The 26,852-nt window shown below is 42.0% G+C and overlaps 1 protein-coding gene across 2 annotated transcripts in view; it reads right to left on the reverse strand.

Moving 5' to 3' along the window:
• Positions 1 to 24,727, reverse strand: part of CTNNA3 (catenin alpha 3) — a 429,736-nt gene extending 405,009 nt beyond the window's left edge. Inside the window, exons 1-4 of one of the 2 annotated variants that reach the window (XM_063164177.1) lie at positions 24,608 to 24,727; positions 16,980 to 17,086; positions 12,005 to 12,197; positions 4,340 to 4,506 (exon numbers count right to left, since the gene is read on the reverse strand). In XM_063164177.1, the coding sequence (XP_063020247.1) occupies positions 4,340 to 4,506; positions 12,005 to 12,197; positions 16,980 to 17,081 (462 nt within the window). In that variant the 5' untranslated portion in view covers positions 17,082 to 17,086; positions 24,608 to 24,727. Of the gene's footprint in view, positions 1 to 4,339; positions 4,507 to 12,004; positions 12,198 to 16,979; positions 17,087 to 20,488; positions 20,621 to 24,607 lie in introns of those variants that run through there. The other variant, XM_063164176.1, reaches the window with a different exon arrangement.
• Between the last annotated feature and the right edge of the window lie 2,125 nt (positions 24,728 to 26,852).

The raw sequence follows: 26,852 nt of genomic DNA on the forward strand, positions 1-26,852 counted from the left end.
CACTGGGCACTGACTGCAGCATGCAGCATCTGCACAGCCCAAACAATTATTTCAACCAGGCCTCTGCTTTTCTAACACCTTCTAACTTCCTCACCAGACACAATATGGACTCCTCACACTCACCTGCACTTCTGATGACTTCAAGCATTGTATTAACCTCTCTACAAACCACCTTTATGTTACAGATCTCCCCAAGCTTTATTTTAAGTTTACAACTCAACATTCCAGTCAGAATTTATCCCCCCACAGCTTGACAATTATTTCTTTTTACAAGTTACAAAGGAGCAGTCAAGGGGCTCATGTACCAAGCACAGAAGTGGATCCAGATCCCTACTCACTCACTTTGAAAAAGCCAGCTCCAAAAGCAATTCTTTGGAAGCTGCTTTTCCTCTGTTATTTTCCACACATCACAGGGTGCCACGGAATTTGCAGTGTGATTATTAGCACTGTAGCCCTGATTCCAAACAACTGCATCCCATGCACCACAGACAAGGCTCTCATTGGCAGCAGGAATCTCAGTTTGATGAGAAAATAAATAGGAGTGGGAACCAAAGGAGAAGCCAAATCCTCTCTCAAAGACTCCTGTCACCTTCTTAACACTCCTAATGCTCCAGAAGTCTCCCTGCCACAGGAGTCACCCATGCCCAAGTAAGGAAGGTGGCAAGAAGTTAGAATTTATTCTGGCTACTGCTGTAAAAACCAAGGCTTCTATAAACACATCAGGAACAAAAGGAGGGCTAAGGACAATCACCATCCTTCACGGGATGCAGGGGGACACAGAGTGACAAACAAAGAGGAACAGTCTGAGGTACTTCTCTGTCTCCATCTTCTGCAGCAGGACCAGCTGTTTCCCAGGTACCCAATCCCCTGAAGCTGAGCACAGGGATGGGAGCAGAATGAATCCCCCCAGCCCAAAATGAGATGTTCAGTGACCAGCTCCACCACCTAACACTCCCACCAGTCCACGTGCCAAAGTGATCTGCTGGGGGGGATCTGGATCAATTAACAGCTCTGGGAGCTGAACCATGCCCCAAGACCTGAAACACAGGGCGGCCCAGAGTGACTTTCCTCTTCATTCTATGTACCCCTACTGAGCTCTTGCTAAGAGCATTTTTAATGCTGCTGAATACTCTGCAGGAAAGGGAGGAACAGACAGCACTTCACTCACAGGGCCCAGCTTCACATGTTGCTTCCTATCTGTAGCCATTCTCTTTTTTTCCCTGACAGGAGTTTTAAAGAACTGCATTCTGTAAAGATCATGCTGTCTGAGACATTCATGAGAAATACAAAGACTTGCACAGTAAATCTACAAGCAGGACATGAAGAGGAAAAAGGCAGCTAAAACATGTTGGCTCAGCATGATCTGAAACTGATTAGAGACAGACAGACTGCCAATGCTCTTGGAATGAAATTCTCCAAACTTGTTACTTCCCTGCTGTTCTCTTCCAATCAATAGATTTAAGCAATACCATTAGTCTGTTAATTCACTTAATTAAATAATATCGAGCATCACTAACCATAATGGATGAGCTGCTAACACAGCTCTGAGTCAGAGAGTGCAATACAGAAGACAGTCCATTGTCTGACCACATTTTTCAGAACTCAGTTGTTTCTTTAGAGACCCCAAACTCTTTAAACATGGAAACTCAGACAGAGATAGGTAATTATTTAAACTGTTCCCTGTTTAAAAAAATATATTTAAGGAAGGAAAACCTTTCTTTATGGTGTGATGTACTTTATTTTTTCAGTGAACTCCAAAAGGATCTTCCTGTTTGCACTGCACCCTCAGAGCCTTATAGGACTGGGAATTCCACAAGTGGCCAGGAGTGTTCTGTGCCAGAATGTGAGCAGTCACTGAGGCTTTGTACTGGCATCTAGTAAGCATTATTTACACACCCATTTATTCACTTTTTGCTCAGGGACAATCTGATGGAATTCATTAAACAGCCAAAATTCGCTTCACTTTATTAGCAAAACTTCTAAAAAAGCTAATTTCCTGTTCACAAAGCTGTGGTTGTGAACATTCAGTTTGAAATTCCTCCCAGGATTACCAAATCCTTTCAAACTCACTTACCTGTTATTTCTAGTTTACAAAGTTACATTCCAGTATTTTTGTGAGGATTTTCAGAATTACACACTGTTTAATACGAAGACTTGATTACACAGAATTCAAACCCAGTCCTAAGTCTAAGCAGAATGTCCAGAAAACAACATTGTTAGAGACTACATAAAGTGGAAGGAGAGAGCTGAGGTTCATCCTTTTTTCCTAGATATTCATCAACAGGCAGAGGTGACAGGTAACAGTAGGTGAGGCTTTCTATGACAGCCAGTCACATTGTCTTTGTTTTCCTTCTATTTTTATTGCCAGGTTACTGAGGAAATTAAACTTTAATGACCCAGAGTGTATTCTGTCAGTAGAAAAAGCTATAGTTTTAAACATCAGTGTTGGAATTAACTAATTTTAGTGAGTGACCAAGACTAAAAACTTTCAGCACTCTTTGATAAATGGGTTTGAAAAATATTAGATACTTGAATAGGTAATTCCCCATTAAATACTTTCATATTCAGCAAGATCTCACTAATACTGTACAGCATTCTTTCATGATGCTGAACCAACTTCTTTCATTTTATACATGCAAATAAAGAAAAGGGCCTTGATTAGAATTTTTATGCCTTTTATTCTGCTATTACTTTTTTTTTTTAATTTTTCAAATCAATTTTCTCTACCCCATAAAAATTGCAGTGCTCAGAGACATGGAAATAAAGAGCAATGAAATTTCCCATCTCTTAAATGATAACAGCTGTAACACCCCTGTCTAAAGAACAGGGTAATATGGTAGAAGTATTAAAGCTTTAGAACAACTGCAAAGAAAAACATCTGAAGACTTTTAAGGAGTTGATTTTCAAGGCAAATGACCTTGAAAAACCCAAGAATATTACAGCTGATACAGCAAAGACATGGTCTACTTTGACACTGTGTGAATACATCATCTTCTTGTGGGAGCAAGTCCATGCTGAAGAAAAACTGAATTCCCAAGGAAGTTTTAAAGTGTAATGATTACAGTTAAACACTTAGAATAGAGCCATGTTGAAATTCATTAAAATATTTAATTGCCTTTAAATCTGGCTCAGTTAGCTGTGACCAAAAGTTGTTAGAAACTGAGGGATGTTCAATAGCATATGATGAAATTACATTAAGTCAATTTCCTAATTAGATGTCAACATTAAAGACACCATTACAGCTAATACCACTGTTGGCAAGTTCACCAGCCAGAGCAGAGACTAAATAGATATGCAAAATATAACACACTCTCCTCTAACAGCCAGGGTGAATCTTTCTGCACTGGCTTCACTGAGAGTGTTTTACCACACTAATTTACTCCAAGGGTTCATTTACAAATTCAGTTCTCCCTCCTATTAAGAGGAAATATGGAAGAAGATGGCAATTTAATGGCCCTCTGCAGTGCTGGAGTTGTTCCTGAATGATGCTCAGCATTCCTTCCCCATTTTCAGTTATTTTTTGTTTTCATTTTCAGATGGAAAACATGAAGTCAATTAGACAGCCATTTAGAAATACTGAAACTCTAGTAAGGAAAACCATCTAATTTTAGCTCTCATGTAAAACATACTCAAATACATCTCAGAAGAGAGCATCTGGGATTATGAAAATAAACATTAAAAATGTAATAGATTACCATCAAAAATATCATAATTTAAGAACATTTTCCATAAGCAGTGCAAAAGACATAGGTCATTCCTGTTACAGCTGACAAATTTAAACACACAGAACAACACAGAAGCTTCTGCAAGTCAGTGTTAATTTAGCCTGTGGTGCATCTCCAGCAGTGGAGATTTTTCAAGCCCAGTATTGAAACCCACATAACACTGTTTTATTATTAAATACTTTTCCCAGTCTGATTTGGAGGCAAATTTTCATTCTCTCATCTTCATCAAACTGAGCTTGCTTCAACATGGTCCTCTAAGTCACTGTGCTCTCTCGTGGCACCAGGCATTATGAGAGGTGGCACTGATTACTCACCTCTGCCCTGAAATATTAGGAAGTGAACAGAAATTTGTGGTTTTGTCAGTCTCTTATAAATTACTGAAAGTATTAGTGGAAAAAAAGGAACCAAAAACAGATCAAATATGCCGAGCTGCATGTAAATGAGTTTTTCTGGTCCATTCCCAAATCTCACCTAGAATCCACACTTGCCCCAGCTGCCCAGGTGCTCCGTGCACGAGAGCTGCAAGGCTCAAGCACACAAAGTTCCGTGCCCGGAGAGCCCTGAGCAGAGCCAGCTGCGGCTCCCGGGAGCTGAGGAGAGCAGGGATCACTCACCACAGTCAGGTGCTGCAGCAGATAGGCCACGTCCACCATGTCGGCCAGAACGAGGAGCCGGGTGACGGCGGCCAGCAGGGAGCGAGCGGCGGGCACCACAGCCTGCCGCCGGGGCAGGGAGCAGGGATCGCCGGTGAACGCCTCTGCTGACACCTGCAGGGCCCGACCTGAAACGAGACACAGCCTCAGGCGGGAGCACAGCACCCCAGGAAAGGAAACCACGGAATTCCGGCAGTTGTTTGCCGAGTCACAAGCACTGCCAATAAATCTGGTATCTCTTTCTTGCCCCAACGCCTTGAAATGAAGGTCGGTGATTACAGATCACGCAGGTTAATGTTCACATCCTCCATTCTCTTTCCCTTTCTCTCCTACAGCACCATTTAATTCTGAAATAACTCCCTTGGCCTTCACATGATTGCTCCTAACTGCACACAACAGTTAAACTTTCCTAGTCACTGCTTGTTATGTTACTGTGTACTTTGGTGTCCTTGCTATTAAATAATTCCTGGTCACAGAGGGAATCAAATATTGCTCTTCTCATTACAAATATAAGTTAATGGAATGAAAACCTCATACACTCAAACATCTGACTGACATAAAGGGAAATCTGTGCCATGGAGCTAGTGACTGCCAGTCACAATATACTGCTCTCCAGTGAGAAGTTTGGTAAATGAAACTCAATAACACAGACCAGAGTGACAAACACCATAAATTCCTGAAGGGAGGTGAAAAGGAGATGGAGCCAGACTGCTCACAGTGGTGCCCAGCAGCAGGGGGGTAGCAATGGGCACAAACTGACCCACAGGAGATTCCATGTTAGCATCAGAAAATATTTTTTCACTGTGAGAGTGACTGAGCAGTGCACAGGCCAAGCAGGAAGGCTGTGGAGTCTCCATCCTGGGAGATGTTAAACACCTGACTGGACATGGTCCTGGGCAGACTGCTGGCCCTGCCTGACCTGGGGCACTGCACCAGACCACCCTCAGAGGGCCCCTCCACCCCTCAACATTCTCAATTCTGAGAGCAAACACAAATCAGAAGGCTCTGAATACGAGCAAGCCCTTAGAAATGAGCGTGACATGAGCTGGGATGGCCAGATGAACACATAAAATCACAACCCTAAAACAGAGCCACGAGATGCAGGCTAGACAGATAGGAGCTGCAAGTACAAACAGCAGAAAATGACAGCTCCAACAACAACACAATGTTGAAACTTTCTTAAATTGCAGTGGACAGCATGACAATCTGATGCAATTTAATCTATTTTTATTTTAATTCGCATCAACTGGATATTCTTCCATAATTATATTTGTCACAAACAATGAAAGGCAAAAAATGTCCTTTTAGTGGCACAAATAGGAATTCAGACAGACAGCAGCATTCAAAGTATTTCAATTCTTTTAGACAACCAAACAAAAAGCAATTCAAAGAAGCAAAGCCAGGATCTATCATAACTGCACAATTACTGTCAGGCAGATATTTCCAAGACTGTTCAACACACCCAGATAAGATGACTCCCAAAGTAAATGTTGCTCTACCATCAGCTGATCAGCTACTGACAGCTACTGCTGTGGCAAATACTGTTACTTACACATGCCCACAAAAATCTGCTCAGCACAGGGAAATGTAAAAAACACTGTTCAGCCACAGGTAGTTTTTTAAATAGTTAGAGAATTTATCCAGCACCAAAAATATCCAAAAACTTGCGTGAGAATTCCTTTAAAAACAAGTGAACTGTGAGCCTGTTGGCAATCAGCTGGCAGCTCATGCAGGCTGTGTCTGCACAGACACTGCAACAGTGCCACCAAGTGCAGGCAGTGAGCACCCTCAGAGACTGCTCAGCATCACCCACACAGCCAAGGGCTCCTCACTGGCTCAGGCAAGATAACAAAGTTATGCTTTCTTCTTTTATGTATTTGAATAGATTTTTGTTCTCCTTTTGAAATCCCATCCAAGTATCACATTTTCCTCTCTTCTGTTTGTATTTACAACTGGCTTTCTCATCTCACTTTTTAATTTAACTGCAGCAGTGTGAAATGCACATGGAATGCAGTGAATTTTGTGCCATTCTTGTGCCCTCCCACAAGGAGGTCCTGTTGCCAGGACAGCCCTGTCACCCACTCCTGAACTGCTCAGTTAGAGGCTGATGGCTTCACAGCTCCAGAGAAACACAGCTGACAACAGGAGCCCGTTTACTAACGGGGGCACAGACACACCAAAGTTAGGAGAAAGAATTTCCAACATTTCAGTCTCAAACTTGAGAGAACAGAACTCCAAACAAACAAGAAAAAACCCACAATGGTTTATAATCCAGAATCCTAGAGTGCTTTGGGTTGGAAGGGACCTAAAAGATTATCTGGTTCCAATCCCCCTGCCATGGGCAGGGACACCTTCCACCAGCCCAGGTTGCTGCAAGCCCCATCCAAGCTGGCCTTGGACAATTCCAGGGATGGGGCAGCCACAGCTCCTCTGGGCACCCTGTGCCAGGGCCTCAGCATTTTCATGGTGAAGAATTTCTTCCAGCACCTAATCTAAAACACCCTCTGTGAATTTAAAGCCTTTCCCACTGTGGAAAGTCCCTCTCCAGACCTCTTGCAGGTCCCCCCTGGGTTCTGGGAGGCTCCAGTAGTGTCTCTCCAGAGCTTCTCCTCAGCCTGAACAAGCCCAGCTCTCTCAGCCTGCCCTAACAGGAGAGGTGCTCAGTTCTGCTGAGCATCTCTGCAGCCTCCTCTGGACTGGCTCCCACAGCTCCACGGCCTCCTCATGCTGAGGGCCCCAGAGCTGAACACAGTGTGCCACAGGGGGTCTCACCAGTAACAGAACACTTATGGCTCTTGCTGCCACTAGAATGTGCAGCCTCAAATCATGCAGCCATGAACTAACACATTGAGCAGAGTAAGTACCAGAGAAGCTTGGGAGTCAAGGTCACAGCACAGCACAGAACAACCCACCCTTTCTAAAAACAAGATGAAACAATCCAAGCCACCAGGACAATCACCTGTTCTGTTCCTACAAATCCCAGAAAGGGTTCTGCTCCAGGCAGGCAGCTGCAGTGACACTATCAGTGTCAGGGCACAGCAGATCAATACCTCCTGCACGTCCCCAATATTCACCACTGTGGGAACTCAGATTCTCACAACAGCTTTCTGGAGCTGTTCCAGGACATTTCTCTCCTGCCACACAGTCTCTTATCCCACTCAGATACCACTGGATTCTGTTGCATAGCAACTATTTCACCACTGCATATCAGGAAGTTCCACTTCCACATCTCATCCATTTCTTGCTATCATGTAATGAGAGCCACCACACATGCCCATCATGCCTCACACCCACCTCCTCATCCTCCCTGTCCCACTCAGGGCACCTGATCCCGTGATGCTGAGGGCAAAAGCTGCTCTGCAGGGGATCTGCTCTGGCTCTGATGAAAGGAGTGTACAGCACAGATCACTTTAAGCCTCCCAGAACAGAAGTCCCTTAGATGCAGAATACAGGCACAAACCTCTTCATGTAGAATGAGAAAGTTTACTTTTAAGATGAGAGGAGGGACAAACAAGAATACAGTGTAATACAAAAGATCCCCATACCCTTCCTTTAGTAAATGCCCTTCTAAGTAAGCACCCATTTCTTGCCAGGAAATGGGAGTGTCTTCCATGCCATCAAACTCTTGCCTCCCCTGTTTAGTATCAAAAGACATTAAATATGGCCATTCAAAACATCAAAGTATTTGTTAGAATTTCCTTTTAAAGAGTAACTTAAGGCTCAAAATGTAACTCCAGAAGTAACTTGCTTTCAATTCACTGCTCTGTGTGATGACAGGTTTATCTGGGAACACACTTGAGCCTGATAACAGCTAAACACAAGGAACACTGCCACTGCAATAGATAGAAACAAGGCAGACAACAACTGTTGTGTTTCTGACTATATATAGTCAGTCAGCAATGGCAGTGAATACCAAACATTTCAGTTATGCCCATGCAACTGTTTGAGAACTGCAAGGCATCACACCTTCACATAAATGCAAAAACTCATCCTCCTAAGGATAACCTCAGACTTCAGTTCAGACTTCTACAGTAACATTTCACCACATGAACAGCATCACTGCTTGCCTTCAAACTGGTTCAATCTCAGAATCAGGACACGAATTTGAGACTGATATTTAGTGCCAGAAGCACTCAGGGTTGAACAGTGCTCCTTACACTCTTTGCACAGGGCTCAGGGATTCCACAGAACATGGAATTAGAAGACAATCTTTTGAAATGCTGCACACACATGAAATCCCTCCGTGAGAGTTTTTCAATTTACTTACTTTGGGGTTTACTACACTAGTTTAGAATAAAACTCTGGACATATGTAGCCTCTAACAAAGCTTCACTAAATCAGATCAACAAAAATCATGGCAGTTCTTCAGTTAGTAGGCCAGTGGATTTCTGGATGAGGCATACAGTCCACCCATAAACCTTCCTGCTGACCCATTCAGCAGAGTTCCAGAAGATGTTATCAAGATGTGGGCAGGCCTTAAAAAGTACTTTCTTTTTAAGAAAAGGAAAATGCAGAGAACATCTATTTAAATTAGGCTCCAAGCCTATAAATCTTTGATAAAACTTTGCAGATGTCAAAGGAAGCAGACACTGTATTTATCCAGGTAACATTATAGTAATACCTCTTTTCAGAGGTCACTTACAGAATCCAACTGAATTTGAGACTCCAAAATCTCATCTACTGACAGTGCCAAGAGCAAGCTGTAGTCAGTGAAGCCATATCCATGCCATCATGATTTCTGAAGGCCATGAATTACACACAGATGAATCAGATACACCAAACATTACCCCCACTCTTCATTTTTATCCCACCCATTTGCTCCTTTATTCTCCAAAGCATTACTGCAAATAGGAATATCAGAAGCAGACTGAAAAAAGTCAATCATTCCCTTAAAAGAAGCCCCAGATTAATGAGCTCCAAAAGTAATGAAGGATTTTTCACACTGGCAATTGACACTCAAAAGGAATAAGTGTTTAATGCTCATGATGCATCCCCAACTGAACAAGTTCAGCAGGTGACATAAGGCAAAACACAAGAGGAGGTGAAACAGAATTTATTCTTTCCAGATCTCAATGTGCAAATCTGAGTTCGGTTGATGTGAGTGAAATTATCTAAAGCATTTCTTCAGAATTCCATTACCCAGGAAATACAAGCTGTAGCCACGTGCAAAAGTTTGTAATTAACTGAAGACTGCATGAATAAAAGTCCCTGCCAGCCAGCACAGTCACACAGGTGAATATGCAGGCACCACATGCAGCCAGGGCTGATGATGACCCACATCCCCCCACAGAGCCTGAGGTCAATGACAGCAGACATTCAACAGCAGCACAATGTGGCCTGAGGAACCCCAGTTACACATGATGGGGCATGCCACAAATTAAAAATAGCACACGGCTTCAAAGGTTAAAAATATCTGCAAAATTGAACAACTGCTACCTTTTTTACAATTGTTTCAACAATTTCTTAAAACTAACCTGAGCAGTTTGGCAAATCCTTGAAGGGATATTGGCTGCAACCACTCACTTCATCATTGCATAATGATAGGTGATAACATGGACTTAACTTTCTTTTAAAATGTATGAGGTACATATAACCTACTTTATGTATTATTTATTTTTGTAGTTACCTCTGGTCTTGGCTGAGAATCAATAAGTAATAAAAAAAATATTTCACATTTTCAGTTTCTCTATGTATAAAAATCAATATAAAACTATATATTTCATTCTTACCTTGTGTTATCAGCCTGTAATGGATGGGCTAACATTTTAAGAGTAGTCCAAAATGAATGATTCTGCAAGAGCCTCAGCTGCTCAGTGTGACAGATAGCAGTGATACTTGCTGGTCATAAGGCTTTTAATCACAAAGGACCTCAAGGTATCTCAGACACCATCTGCATAGATCAAACTCTAAACCACAGCCATCTCCACATTCAGAGGAAGCCAAAAGCAACTCATCACTGCCCTGAACAGCAGCAGAGACTCAGAAACCACCCCAGCTGCATGTGAAAGGTGAACAAATAAAATAAATTTAAATTTAAAGAAAAGCCTAAGTTCCATCTTTAGTTAGGGTAGGATGATATAATTAAAACATAAATGAACTTTAACTTGTGATCTCTGCAGGAACACATTAAGGATGTTGGTCGTGCCACTCATGGCCTTCGTGCTCACCCAAATATTCCCAGTTTCCATGGGGAAAAGTAAAATTCAAGAAAACAACAAAGAACCTGCAAGAAAATGGCTACAACATTCTCTGCAGATCACAAAAACTAGCCTAGTTCTGGGGATCAGGTTCAAAACTGAGAGATTAAGTCAGGAGGACACAGAATATGCCAAAACTCACCTGAGAGGAGCTGCTCTGTCAGCAGGGGATGACTCTCATGGTAGGTTAAAGGATCCATCCTCCTCCTACTCCCAAAACACACCCCCACACTGGACTATTGTACCTCCCCAAATGAAATCCTTACTAATGCACTAAAGAGGGAAGATTTAAGAGGCCTTAATCTCAGATTCAGGTAAACAGTTCCTTTCAAGAAGTTAAAATATACGTTAACTTTTTGTCGCCAACATTTTTCCATAAAAATCCTTTCTTTAGGATTTTTTCTCTTCTGGGAAGCTGAGGCCTCAGAAAGAGAACGTAAACAATAATTATCTGCTGCTGTGGAATGCAGCAGGTGCATCTGTGATTGGTCTTCTGTGAGTGTTTGGATTTACTGACCACTCACAGGAGAGCTTTCTTGCTTTCTGCCTGGACACAGAACTTTGTGGATTCCTATTCCTATTCTATTCTTAGCTTAGCAGCTTCTGAATTTTTCTCTCTATTCCTTTTAGTATAGTCTTAATGTATTATATATCACAAATTAATAAATCCAGCCTTCTGATCATGAAGCCAAGATTCTCGTCTATCTCTTGTTGTTGCAAAGCCATGCAACAACTTTTACTCATGCTTAACAGCCACTAAAATGATCAAGAGGCATCCTCTCCTCATGAAAAGAAAAACCACCTACATTCCAAACAACAAAACTTCTGATATACAAAAGTACTGATATATGTACTTTTTCCCAATGAGGCCCAGCTTGCACACTTTACCTCCTAATAGATTGTTGCATGGCTTTGCAAGGCTCTTTCAGGGTGAAGAGAGAGGCGAGAATCTTGATCTCATGATCAGAAGGCTGGATTTATTATTTTATGATATATATGTTACATTATGACTATGCTGATAGGAATAGAGAGAAAAGTTCAGAAGCTGCTAAGCTAAGAAAAGAATAGGAATGAACAACAACAGAGCTCTCTCTGATCTGTCCCAGAGAAAGCTTGGTCTTTGATTGGCCCTTAATTGTAAACATGGAACATGGGCCAATCCCGGGTGCACCTGCTGCATTCCACAGCAGCAGACAACCAGTGTTTACATTCCTCTTCTGGGGCCTCAGCTTCCTAGAAGGGAAAATCCCAAAGAAAGGATTTTCCACAAAAGATGTCTGTGACAATAGGTGGTATCCCAGAATATGTAATTAGACAACTCCAAGTTGGGACATTTGCACATCTCAACCCATTTCCCACAGATATCCTGGTGACACCAGCATGGTGACACCAGCCCCTGATGTGCCTGGACTGCTGGCCTTGTACTCACTCTCTGTGCGCACGTCGGCGAGCGCCGCGTGCAGCTCCTCCCTGAACACAGCTGCTTCCCTGGCAATCTTCTCTCCCTTGTCCAGCAGGTTCCACGTGGCCTCCTCCACTGAGGCAAGCAGGACACGAGCTCTTTTGGAACGGCCCTTCTTCTTACTAGAAGGATTCTGTGGGCAGTTCACTAACGTCGTAACCTACATTTAAAAGGGACAAAAGAGACAATAATGGTTTAAGTTCTACAAGTGAATTTATATTGTTATTAAAATAAAAAAATGCATAATTATGAATAAGCTAAGAGATTCCCTCTGCTTTGGAGACAGGCAAGCTCAGCATAAATACCAAGAACAGGCAAAAGTACTGAATTCAATCTAATGCAATTTTACTCAGTATGCATCATCTTTGTGTTCCTCCTTCTGCAGGATCAAAGCAAAATTAACAGAAATGTCACTATTATGTTCTATGCATCTTGATGCCAACTCCTGCCACTGCTTGTTTTAAAACCTCGTAATAAAACAAAAAAATACCAGTGCTATCTGAGGAGGCTTCAGCAAGGCAGGAATCATGGAACCATTAAGGCAGAAAAAGAGCTCCAAAAGCACCAAGTCCAGCTGTCAAGCTAACATTGCCAAGTGCACCCCTAAACCACCCCAAAACCACCACACCCACGTGCATTCTGCATGCCTCCAGGGAGGGTGCCTCCACCGTGTATTCCACCGATGGACACGCCTTTCAGGGAAAGAATGTTTCTTAACATCCAACCTAAACTTTCCTTGGTGCAAGCTGTGGCCATTTCCTCTTCTCCTAGCACTCATTACCTGGGAGAAGGGACCATCCAGCCACAGCCAGAAGGGTCCCTGAGCCTCCTCTCCTCCAGGCTGAGCCCTCTCAGCTGCTGCTCCTTTCCCCAGCTCTTGGCCCTGCCCTGGACAGGCTCCAGCACCTCCATGTCCTCCCTGTCCTGAGGGGCCCAAGACTGAGCACAGGGCTCCAGGTGTGGCCTCCCCATTGCACAGTCACTGCCCTGGTCCTGCTGGCCACACCATTTCTGATCCAAGCCAGGCTCCCACTGGCCTCCTTGGCCAGCTGCTATCAGCCAGTGCCCACAGTTCTCTCTCCCCAGCAGCACTGGGTGTTCCCATACCTCCAGTGCAAGGCTTGCAAGGTGTCCCAGAACAAACACCCAAAATGAGTACAAACACCTTTCACAATGCTTTCTCTTCTCACCTGTGGCCACAGCTCAACACCTCCAAATTCTTCATTGTGCTCTCAACATTAATATTGCACATCAATTTGCCCAGAATTTATATTTACTGTAGCTTAGACCAAATTTTATTTTTACCAATGCACTTCAACACCCATAAAGAACTTGTTTTTATAGACCATCCCACTCCACATTCCTATCATCTGAATACAGCCTCCACACTCCAAGAGAATGTTTCTGAAAGACTATTCTCTAAGGCATTGCTTGAGCTGCCACACTAAGGAAAGACTCCAAAAACATTTTTCTTGTGTTGGACAGATATTTTAAAGCACACCTTATTTTCACAAAGCTCACTGATCCTTTTTAATGCTCCTGTTCCCTGAACACAGATAGCACAGGGCTCCATGTGCCTTAGCTCACCTTCAGACCCCATCCATGAATTCATGCACTTGAGTGCTCCTCACAAATCACTGCTTGTAAACACAACTGACAAATATCCTGTGGGTAACATTTCCATAAACACATCTACAAACACAAAAGCCATGACCCCTGCACCATTCATGCAATTTAGGGGGGGAGAAGGACCATCCACTTGACATCAACTGCTTTGGCATGCCTCAAGGGAGAGAGCAACATAAAGAACTCTGCCTCAGATTGTTAAAGAAGGCTTGGGTATTTTCCTGACTCTGGCTCAAAGGAAGAAAATGGAATTATTTATTGCACATAAATCAGCCAGCTGGTAGAGAATGCACTGGGAATAGAAATCTTTATCTTTTATTTTTACAAACACTTCAATGTCAGTTTTAGAACATTTAAGACAGTTTCAATGTCCATACTTTTAAGAATGAGTTACAGATTACAGGTTAATACTTCCAATAAGAAAGGCATAAAACACCATCAAAAATTAGAAGTGGCCCCAAAAAATCTATCAAATAGAAGGGTTTTTTAAAATTTTAAGTATTTAATCACTATTTCAGTAGAAAATAATGTATTCTACTTTGCAGATTTTTACTGCAGTTTTTTTCAATGTTAAATATCATTCTACATACTGTTCATTGATATGTGGAGGAGGAAAGGAAATAAAACAAATGAAAAAGTATAAAAAAATAATTATTCCTGCAGGTGAAAACTCTTGACTGTAAGACTCGTCATCTTCAGCATCACTCTCAGGAAATACTGGAGGTGGCAACTGATCTCAAATACAACCCAAAATTTGTTAGATAGCTCTTTGCTCATGGAGATTATGGGAAACAGAAAAACTACTCTGAATTCTCTAACACAGAACCCCAAGGAGGAATGTAAAAACTTTATGCAATCCTACCCAGAAAGAACTGAAGCACAGACTAACACAGTGTGTCATTGTTGCCCTGCACAGAGATCCCCAGCCCTGGCAGGAACAACACAGCTGTGCAAAGGCACAGTTGTGCTAAAGGAGCCTCTCAGCCATTTTCCAGGCCATGTGCCTCCACATTTACAGGGCTGCCTCGTGCCACTGCTGCCTGGTATTGCCATTGGTTATCAGGCTGAAGGGTGGGTATTTGGTTATGCCAAAACTAAGTTTCTAGGAACCTCTGAAGCAGCTCTTCCAATGCTATATTCAGTTATTGGCAGCACTTTGAGACAATCTCTCAATACTGCAGTAGTTCAGGAAGCAATGTCTTGATACCTTGAGTATCACAGTATTTGGTTCACCTTTATTTTAATATAGAAAATATTTTTAAGCATCAATCATAAAACATTCTTTTTTGTTAACAATGTAGTTCAGTGTAACTCAGTGCCAATCCCCAGACATTTAGGAAAACCAAGACAGGAACTCTGATCTAATGACAGCAGCAGAACCCCTGTCCACTGTTTCAAATCCAGTGCATTTGTGTTATACACAAATAAACACTGGCTAATCCCACCCAGTGAGCAGAAAGTAAACTCAGCATATAGAACTAAACCAACAGTGTGTGCTTTCCCTGTGAGCCAGCATCTGTGGTGTGGATGACAGATACAAGCCTTCCAACTTGCCTGGTTTCCATCAGTGATCCAAGGGACTCCACAATGCAGGGATTTTCCACACACTGTGTCAGCTGAACCATGCTAACTTGTCCAAGTACCTTCTTTGGTGTGCCAGATGCACTGGTTGAGAACCAGACTGAGAAGCCTTCCTTCCACAACTAACATCCTCCAAACAGCTGGAATACAACAAAGGCCACAGACAGGGGGATACACCCAGGGCAATTTAGGGACAGTGTTGTATTCCAGGGAGAGAGAAGCTGCCAGCTCAGAGAGGTTTTACACAGAACAGCTGCTGTACTACTTTCAGAGTTTCACAGCAATCAGCACTGCCAATTCACATGGCAGGGAAGAGAGAGGGTTAATTCAGCAAGTGATCTGCAGCTATTGCCACAAGGGCTTCCTAGGTACTGCCAGGCTGGCTCTGCCTCAGGATTTTCCTGTACTGATGCTGTTAATCCAAGGACTGCCCTCACACTGAGCATACCTGGCTAGGACAGACTTCAGAGAACCTCAAGCACTTCCACTGTTTCTTTCCTGCCACAGCAGTGCAAGACTATTAAATAAATAAATTACAACAGGAATCTCAAAATAAAGTTAAATTGCATTCCAAGCAGCAGTTGCTAAAGTGAATCTGGCAAGAACATCATTTTATCTGTGACTGGTCTCTTTCTAAGGACAGACTAATTTTCATTTATCATCTTTCCAGCCTTTCAATCACCTTTCATTAAGTATGAACTTTAATCCCTGTTCTTATACTTTTAACATTTTCTTTTGAAGGGTCCACTCAAAACATAAGCTTTCCTTCCACAGGTATGAAACAAGCAAAGCATTAGGCTTAAGAGAGGGAAAAGACAGTCAAAATACTCTCTTAGAGCCAAAGCATTTCCAAGTGAACAGGCTCAAGCTTTTCAATGGTTGAGAAGAGCTGGGAGGGAAAAAAAACACAAAGCTTAGATGGTTTCTTTGTTTTATTCTGGATCTGCACTTTCTTTGTTTTGTCAGGTTTCTTTGATCCTGCCAAACTCAAACCAAAATTTACTTTTCTTTACCCCTCTAAGAACACCCACGGGTGCTGCAGCTGCCTCAGCACAGTCTGAGCTACTGGTCTGTAGGAGGTTTTTAAATTCAGTCTATCAAGACATCTATTCTTACTACTTTGAAACTAATTTTGTGACCATCCACATATCCTCAACAACTTTCACAAATCACTGACCTGTTAACTGAGGGTTTTCACAACATCAGTCACATCCAGGCAAAAATAAATAAAGAAAGGCAGACAAAATGAGAGAGAGGCAGCTCAGTTAATAGTAGCTGGAAATAAAGTCATGATAGAAAAGAAAAGGTCACTTTCTGAGGAAAGTAATCTTCCAGACAGGAAAACTGAGTAAGGGAAGAAAATATTAAAAAAAAAAAATGGGCGAGGCAAAGCTTCAAAGGGGAAAATACAACTTTCTTTTTAAAGAATTACTTACATCACACATTGGAATTGAATTTGCAGTGTATTCTACATTTAAGCATCTCCAGGGTAACACTGTGCAAGAGACCAGCTAGAACATGCAGCATTTACTAGGACAGACTGGGGGCAAAGCTGGAAGTGACCAAATGAATGCCCAAACCTGGAAGGCAGAGCCCTGGGGAGCTCCTGAGCCAAGTGCAAGTGCAGAAGAGCTGTGGGTGTGACTCTCAGAATAATGTCTTCAGTCAAAAGTTCTTCAGCCTTTATTCCCTCCCTTTATGGTTATCCAGCTTACTTTGTGCAACTGTAAAATACCTGAATTATCAGTGGTTCCAGTAATTTCTCCACTGTGAAGGTCTGGATCTGCAGATTCCGAGGATCAATTTTCAGTTTAATGTTGGGCGCTTTTGTTGACATTTCACCTGGGTACAAAACAAGAGAAGTGCAATAAGCCAATATTAACCATGACTACAAGCCTCACTGCCTTGTGTCAGAGCCCAGAGACCACCTATGTGAGTACACACTTGTTTCATAACAGAATCTGATCTCAAGAAATACAATTAACTTTCCCAATTCCCCATTTCTAAACCGTTAAAAAAATACACTGATAGTCACATAATCTGTAAAATCATAGACTTAAAGTACATATAACTCCTTATGTTCACTCACAGATTAACTGACCACATGTTAAAAAAAATACAAAGATAATTCAATTACAATACCATTAAATAACATCTTCTACTAGTCCAGAAAGGATCTTTGAAGCAAAAACATTAAATTCCATTACTGAATTTATCACAATGCTATGTGCACAATATGTTATCTTATTCCACGTGCCAAATTACAGGGGTTATATAATAAACACCTTAACAACAAAAAGCACATACAGCAGTCCTTAAAATTTCTGGAAATTAACAGCAGGAAAAGGGAAACATTTTGTTATTTTATACCCTGCAAAAACAAATATTTTTTAAGTGTCAAGACAGATTAAGTTGAGAAAGCCTATTACTGAAGTCAATAAGATGGAAGTAAAGCCAAGTAAGGTCTTTAAAGTGAATAAATCATTCATTAGGAACTTGATGCAGAATCTACTGATGTGAATTAATAGTTTCCACCAGGTTCACTGGGCCATGGCTCAGGCCATTAGCCTGAAATGTGTGTGTGCCAACAAAGAATTACAACTGCTTTAGCTGGATTGCAACCCATTATTGTCCCAAAATAAAAGACTTTAGATTTTGCAGTAACTCAGCTTCTTACAAAACACAGCTTGGCAAAGCCTTTTTAGCCAATACAGACTTCAAATACACAAATAATGGATATCTGTCCTTTTTAAGCAAGACTTATTCCAAGCACTGCTGCTGCATAATGAAGTAACGAGGCACTGCAATTGTGCAGGCTGAAGAGATATATTGTCACCTTGCAGTGAACCTGGCAGTGATTTCATAAAACACAGTATGGGTTAGAAAATAAACAAAACACGTTCTGGGTTCCTGCAGCAAGGGGTGTAGAAATGCAGAGAGTTATCCACATTTCACTTACAAGCAAAGATAGTATGAGCAATAATTAAAGAATTAAGGTATAAAGCAAATTAGAGTTTTGCCATTCTTATTAAAGGTTACACAAGTGGCAACTTTTTCTTTAATTACAAACTATACTAGTGGCACAAATTCAGCTGCATCCAGGCAGGCAACAGCATATGGAATGAACTGATTTTGCAGTTTTAATTCTGAGCCAAAAGAGAAAGAAATCTGAGATAAGACTGACCAGAAAGAACCACTTATCCTTCCACAGATATGAATGGAAAGAGAACTCTAGAAATGTCAGAGCAAATTAACTGCCCATATTTTACACATTTAACATGTAGATACTTTCAAACAGAAGCTCCTGAGCTGGTTTCCCTGTGTCCACCCTTGAACCAAAAACCTTTTCATTCAACAAGATCCTTCACTGGGATTGCATCACACCACACCACTCCACACTCTGGGTAAGGTACATCCTTTTCTGCCACCTGCAATCCACTGGTTTTCTACATCTTTGGCCAATATTGCAACGAATCTGCTTTTTATTCACATTAGGAAAAATAATAAATATTTATGATGGTGTTGGTTACCAACCCTCATCTTCGATATTTTCACAAGTCTCCCAAAATATGGGCCCTGACTGAAATCCACCACAGCAGCTGCAAACAGGTGGCAGGGATCCACAGTGCTGGGCATTTTTCCTGCTCAGACACACATCAGGGACAAGGGGACAGGTAAAGGATGGGAGCTGCCCTAAAGAAGCCACGAGCTGACTCAGGTTATTTTTCTGCAGATACACTTTAAACCTTGCAGTGGCTTCCCCACAATTCCTTCATTTCTATCAAGGGTGTCAGCACCTGCTTTACTCAAAATGGAGAAATTCAACTTTTCTGCTGCTTGCTCTCCATTCTCACAGCACTATCTCCTCTGCTACATGCTATCTGCAATCATCAGGTCTTTTCTAAATTTTGGCAGATGAGTATGTATGGTAACTAAAGTCAATTTCTGTTACTAAAGGACTACAGTGCTCCAGAACCCCACCACAGAGCACTCCCAAACTTGGAAAGTATTACCAACCCAACCCCATCTTTGCAGGTCAGAAAAAATGTGAATCCATGTGTCATGACTTTCCCTACTCTGGGCTGTTCTGAGGTTTTTGCTTGTTTGTTTGTTCCTTGCCCTCAGCACACTGTCCAACATCAGCATTTTCATCCTTTGCTTGAGCCCTGAGTTCAAAAGGCAGTTAAGCCAATAATAGCTTTTAGCCTTGAGTCATCAGCTGAAAGTCAATTGCAAAAACTATTGTCTCTGAAAATTTCAATTATATTCTAAGATATAAATAACCCACTTAAGGGCTCACTTGCTGATTCCAGCAATATTTTTAGGTAAAATTCTAATGCTTCCTGAAACTTCCTTTTGTTTCTGAAAAGACAGAAACAGTTTTGCAAGCCAATGCAGTGAACACCACAAGACCTTCAATTATTTTGATAATCTGACTACATATTTTTAGCTTACCAAGCTCTCCTTGCTGTTATATACCATATAAGCTAATCAATATTTCAATTGGGTTCTTTAATTATTTCTTTTTAACTAAGGCTAAGAGGTGATAGAAAGAAAAATAAACAGCCAGTAAAGATCATCCTGGGATTTTCTCTGGCATTTCCACTTACTAAGTGAACCTCTGTCCTTCTACATCATATTCATTAAGATGACAAAACCTGATGTTTGCCTCAGGAAAAAAGGGCAAATCAACACTCCACCCTTCCTTTTTTCTTTTTTCTTTTTTTTAATGCATTTGTCTGCTGCAGCACAACATCCCCCTAAGTACAGCAGGGGCTCTGCCTGAGATGTTTTGGTAGAAGGCTGAATAACCTCACACTCAGTCAGATTAACCTCCACAGGAGGCAATCTCAGCCCTGCACACCAGCAGCTCTCACAACACTCAGGATGTTAAGCATGTGTTACAAGACACAGCTGTGTCCCACCACAGCCAGAAAACCAGCACACTGCAGTACCACACGCTACCAACCTCAGGACCATGGAAATTCTGTCTTTTCATCAGATGTCAGAACTATGGAGTCTGTTGGTGTAGTAAGAAAAGCAGCCAAAGTCTCTATCCCTCCAATGCAACGTGAACACAGCACCTGCAGCTTTTTTTAGAATCTGTAAGTGCCCTTACACAGACAGAAACTACCAAGTGTCAGAAAGCGGAGCCAAAGCCATTCTGCATAAATTAGAAACCCTGTACTCTAGAATCCACTCGCTGCCAGATTGTTAGAAAGCCAACAGTGCATCATCACTCACCTATGCTAGCAAACATATGGTCCAAAAGCAGCACTAAAGCACTGTCTATGGAATTCCCTTGTGCTAGGCACTCCAGTGGCAGTGCCCTGGCTGCCTGTGGGCTCTGAGGCATCTGCAGGCACTGCCCGACAGGCTCCCAGTGTATTTCAGGGTGACTGACAGCACGCAGGCTGCCAGGGGGATGGGCATCCTTAAAGCTGTACACTGGAGCACGAGCCTGGCAGCAAAGGTCAGGGCTGGAAAGGTTTCCAACAATTGGATGGCACAAGGCATGAAATCACTTACACTTGCAGTGATTGCTCCTGGAATTTCCAGCACAGGAACCCTTTTGCCATGCATTCTGACTGCGTGCCAGCTCCAGTGTGGAGGCAGTGACTCGCTCTCGGCCTCCTGAACTGGACAGCAAAGGGATTCACAAAGCTCTCACCCAGGGACTTGGCACCAAATTTGTTTTCTCTGTTGTTTTTTTTCTATTGTATGGTGCCCTACAATGACACACAATCTATTATCCTGGCAGTTTCAGAAAATGCAAAGGCCTATTGCCTTCTAAACAATGAAGAAAAGTTAAAGTAGTCAGGATTTGTATTTTTTACCAAGATATATATATAGACAGGGCACCTGAGGATTTCCAAGATATGAAACATTGCTGAGAATATATAACAGAATTTTTTTTATTATTTGTTCTTAATTTCAGTATTTCCTATACAGCTTTATTAGTTGTTACAACAGCACTCTGGGAATAAAACTTTTCAGCCTTTTTGCTACAGTCAGTACAGCAAGTGCAAATCAGACTTCATGGAAGCCACAAAAAAACAATTACTGCATTTTCCTTTCATTCTCTAGCTGACACACAAAATAAGACACTCAGGATGCTAAAATCTTCTAGCTCAGGCAAAGAAAAGTCCAGGCTGCTGTACTCTGCAGGCCAGAGCATGCTCTGGAATGGAGCAGGATCTCTGACACCTGGCCCATCTAACACCAGGTAAAGTCTGTAAAGCACCTGCTAAATTATTGAAATCTCCACACAAAGCTGACAGGCTACCCCATCACCATCTCAGCTTTCATCATTTCTTACCACTAGCAACAAGAAACATTACTAAGGCACAGACACCAAAAAGGGGAGCTGGAGAAGGTGGAAAGATTCAGATCCATTAATAACATTTATTCACTGAAAGCCCCTTTATTTAAATAGGCTTTGCATTTAGGTGAAGGTTGGCAATGAAGCAACTGGAAGATTTTTTTAATGTTAGCCCCAAAAATTAAAACCAGAAAAACACAGCACTTCTTTTTTGCATTTCAATTCTGCCTGTGTTTACTATCTCCCTAGAGCACTTTCTCAATCCACATCTGAAGAGCAGCAAAAATTCAAAAGAAAATAAGACTTCCACCAAGTTCTTCAACACAGTTCTCAGCATAAATAATGTGATACATCAAACCTTACAGACAATCTAGCAAGAAAACAGCATAAGCCTAGTTCTTTGTGAATATTGGAGAATCCCCATGGCAAGCAATGGTTTCTGATTAACCTAGTGGCATTAAAAGGTTTTATTAAGGTTTATGAAAAAAAAACAAAAAACTTTTGAGGTGGGATAAAGCATCACACCTCAACAAACTTGCCTCATGAATACTTTCCTATACCTAGTGAGATGAAAATTTAAGATTTTTCCCAGGTTTATAACATTCAGAACAAGCTCTCTTTTCCTTGTTTAGTAATCATGATTATTTTCCCTACAGTGCTGTCTGTCAAAGCACTGCTTCAAGCAGAGGTGCTGCTCCACTGTCACATCAGGAAACAGAATCCCAGAGGAAAAATGAATTCCTCCAGATCAGAGAGAATGCCAGTGGCAGAGCCCTGGAATAAAACCACAACTGAAGCACCTCACCCTCACTTTCTTCACCTGAGGCCAAAAAGCAGGCTGAGGAGAGCAGAACATTTCCAGAAACAATTTACACTATAAACCCACAGAATCATCTCCATTCCTTGCTCCCATGCTAGGGCTCCCCTGACACTGGCATTGCTCATTCCTAGGAAGGTCAGAAATCCTCTCCCTGACATGTCCTCTGGTGAATGCACACACCTCAGGCAGCTGCAGCACCAACAGATTCCAGATGTTCCAGCAGCAGTGGGAATCCACAGCCTGAGCAGCTGCACTTTGCTTTCTGCTGCCACCCTGCACTGTTTCCCAACCAACAGCCACCCAAAAAACGTGTTACTGCCCTAAACCTGCAGCCCCTGCAGGCAGCACCTTCCCACTGAAGTCTGGCATGGAAACTGGGGACCTGCCAGTATCTCACTGCCAGCAAACCAAACCAAATCATCTCCCTCACCAGAGGAGCTCCACTGCATGTGCACCACTGTGGGCGACAGCAGAATTAAAGTAATGCTGCTTAGGCCAGAAAGACAAAAAAAATTAATATTTGTTGAACCTATTTTAAACTCTTAAATAAAACCCCAAAATCCTTCCACCCCAAAATCCTTCCCCATGAGCCCCAGTGCTACTTTCACTGGGGCAGTTTGAGGCCAGAGCAAGGCCTCCTCCACTGAAGGGGCACACAGCTGACAGGGATGGCTATCTGAGCCCCTCATGATAGGTTAAGGAGGTCTGGCTCCAAGCCCTCCCTTTTGTTATCACATTTGAAGGGCTCCTATCTGTGCTCAGAACCAGAGACCCGGCTCAAATAAAGTTCAAGTTGACCTTCCACTAAAAATAGGATATTGTTCAACTCATTGAAATAATAGACAATGACAGAAATTCCATGAGGTGCTACTAAAAGATTTCAAATGTTATTTATTTTAAATACAGTTCCCCATTTCCCCTTGCTGCTATTTGCTGACAGTTATCTATGACAACACTACACTCTGCTGTTTGGCCTTAAAAATGTGTCTCAGCTGCAAAGAGGTAAAAAGCCAGGGTTCCTTCTCTTTGGAGAGCTGATTTTGCCAAGAGATGTGGTTCTTTCCTACCCCAGGATGCTTCACCACCACGTACCATTTTATGTAACTAACAGATGTAAGTGTTATAAATGTTTGTATTATTTGTTTTGTCCAGTGACCTGAACAGTGCTTTAGCATTCTAGAACAGTATTCTTCTTCTTCCCCACTGCTTACAGACATGCCCAACACAACCCCAAAGCCCCATCTGGCTGAAGTGCAGTCTTAAGAAAAAACAACCAAACTGTGTTCCAAGGGGAATTAATTTCCCAACATCCATCAATGGGTTTGAAGCAGGAGAAAACAGTAAGAGTTCACTGTGGTTTCCTCCCAAATGCCTGTCACAAGGCCCAGTTCTTTGCTGCTGGTTATCTCTGGGCTTCCCTAGGTCTGAACACAGCTCTTGTCTTCAATTTTACCTAACAGAAAAGGGTTTTGAAATGTACACAATGTTACACTGAATATAACAGCTCTCCTTTGGCCCTCTCTTATAATAACTTTTTTTAAAATATTTTGGAATTTTTAAAAAGTGGTATAAAATTGTGCAGTAACTCATTATTTTCCCACTGAGGCGGGATAAACACACATTTACACAAACCTTCCTTCAGTCAGGTGCAGCATCCAGCAAAGTACCAGGAGGCAAGCTAAACTTCCTTAAACAATAGCATCCGTGCCACATTTTATCCTTCCTTTTCCAATCTTCCAAAACGGCTTCTCATATTCGGAAAATAGGCAAACACACTGCACAACTTCAGCTACTGGATTGAAGCGATAACAGACCACGACGATTAAAATATTTCGAATATTCAGAATTTTTTTTAATCATGTTTAAAAGTTTTTTTGGCTTTTTTTTTTTTTTTTTTTTGAAAGCTGGCCAAGAAACCCAGCCATTTAATTTTTCTTTTTCACTTATTCGGAAAATAGGCAAACACACTGCACAACTTCAGCTACTGGCTTGATAACAGACCACGATGATTAAAATATTTAGAATATTCAGAAATTTTTTTAATAATATTTAAAAGGTTTTTGGGTTTGTTTTTTTTTTTTAAAGCTGGCCAAGAAACCCTTTTTTTTTTTTTTTTTAACTTTTGGAGAGATTGTCTTATCAAACAGCTCCAGCTCCATTTACAGCTTCATGTGCTTCCGCCACGGAGAGGAAAGTTGCCCACGCTGTCGTTCAGTCTTACCTTTTGAAGCAGGGCTCCAGGGAAGGGAGCAGCCGGGACAGCTCTGCGGAGAGCCCCACCTGAGGCAGCCGCGCTGCGGGGCAGGGACAGCGAGGCTGCGAAGCCGCCGTCGGTCCCGGCTGGAAGGGACAAAGCGGGAGGGCAGCGCGGCCCCGAGCTCCTCCCGAAACGGCAGCGCCTCTGCTGGGAGGGTCACCTGGAGACAGCCGAGCCCACGGCCCAGCAGGTCTTCACAGAGCTTCGGGAACCTGCAGCGACGCCGGGGAAGGCAATTCCTCAGAAACCCGTGAGGTTTGGGCTGAATGTGAGAAGGGAAAGGGGAAAGGGGAAAGCAAAGTGTGGTTGTAAATCCACACTCAAATACAGATGAGTACCTCTCCTTCATGCACCTTCACAAAACGCTCAGAACACACTTCCAGATTGATGATCCCCCATTTGTAAGATTTTCCACCAAGGCAGACATTTATAAATGGATATGAGTTAAGTTTTGCTAATCTGCTAATTTGCTCTGCTAATCACAGAGCAAATTAGATACAATACACACAGAACAAGAAAACCCTCCTAAAACTCCCAAAAGGCAGAGGCTGCTCAAGGTTTGCATCCATTCTGCTGGAGACTGGAGGCCTTAGATCACTCAGTCTGAATGTCTGCACGACGTCAGGCTGGATTTTCATTTTGGAAAATCCCAGCCAAAGCACTGTGGCTGTTTGTGGTTGATTAGAGGTAAAAAGGGCACAGACAGCCTCAGGCTGGCACTAACAGCACTGGGGAGACTCAACAAGGAACGAGGGGAAAAACACCCAAACCTAAGGAAGGAGCACATCGTGAGTACACAGAAGAGAGAAGGAAAAAAAAAAAAAAAAGAAATAAAAATACCTGAGCATACATAATAGTACTGAAACAGTTGCGAGGAACAGGAAAAAAATCACATTTAAACCCTGTCATGCAATGGCCAACTGATTTCAAAAGTGTCTTCTGCACTTAGAGATGCAGAGAAGGAATGCAGCAAAAAGGGGTTGTGGATGCAAAAGCATCAAATATTATTAATATAAACTAAGCAGACTTTCCTAGATTATATAATAATTTATTGTGGAGAAATGTACGTGGTATTGCCATATTAAGCTTACAAATTTATTCATCATTCATTCCTCGCATGATCATATTTGAAGCTTAAACTCTGAAAAAATCCTTCTTTTCTCACCTGCAACTCATGAATTTAGAAGATATGAACAACAACAGACAGTTAAGAAAGCTGCTGGAGTAAGATTTAATTTTCTGAGTACTGTATTAAAACTGTATCATGCAGTGCAAGAATAAATCTCACCACTTGCAGTTGGTATTTCTCAGCATTCCTTAGCTCTGTCATTTACCTCATGAACATTATTTGAAAGTTAAGAACAAAACCACAGTTCACTTCACTGCAAAGGTCAATACAGACAAGTGGATTTATGTAAATGATCCCTATTGCACTTTTCTAACCATCAGATCTTTGTAACTGCATCAGTGTTTTATTTATGAAGCAAATTGCTCTAGAGGTGAGCAGCAACCCTCTTTGTTTTGATAAACTCACTAAGAAGAGGTGTTAAAAATGCTCATTTTATTTGAAGATTTTTGACCCATCATTTTGAGTTATCAAATGAGGAATGGGATTCAGCTGTTTAAGCAAACACCTAAAACTAATTTATATACTGTAGAATCCATCAGAAAAACCTCTTAGAAACTCCAGGTATCCCACAGACTTCAACCACTTATCAAGGGCTGGATGTGGGGATGCTTTAAAAGGCTAAAAGTGTCTAAATCAGTGCTAGACACCAATGTTCAGACCCCTCTCACAACTGGAGAGGAGCTGCTTCGAATTCTGGGCGCTTATTAAGAGGGATTGCTTCAAAAGCTGTGGTAACTTCATGGCAGCAGTCAGAATTAGCAGGGTTTGGACAAGGTTCTTGCCATCCCAATAAAAATAAGCACTATCCTACAAAAGACCCTGAAAGCATTTTCAGATGTTGCTGAGGCTGTTGCTGGCAAGGCTGAGAGGAGTGTTTGTACTAATACACCAAAAATGGGGCAGCAGGGGCAACTGTGCTCATTTCCCTGGCAGAATGGACGAAAGCAGAAGCCACTATACTAAAAGAGGCCTCCCAAAACCCCTGTAAAAAATATATTTTTGCCTACTTACATACTCATACCATTCATGCCACAGAAAGTCAGTGTGAAATGCTCAAAGTTCTGAGCAAAAGGCAGCCAG

This window comes from Melospiza melodia, chromosome 9 (assembly GCF_035770615.1).
Source record: "Melospiza melodia melodia isolate bMelMel2 chromosome 9, bMelMel2.pri, whole genome shotgun sequence".
Classification (NCBI taxonomy): Eukaryota; Metazoa; Chordata; class Aves; order Passeriformes; family Passerellidae; genus Melospiza; species Melospiza melodia.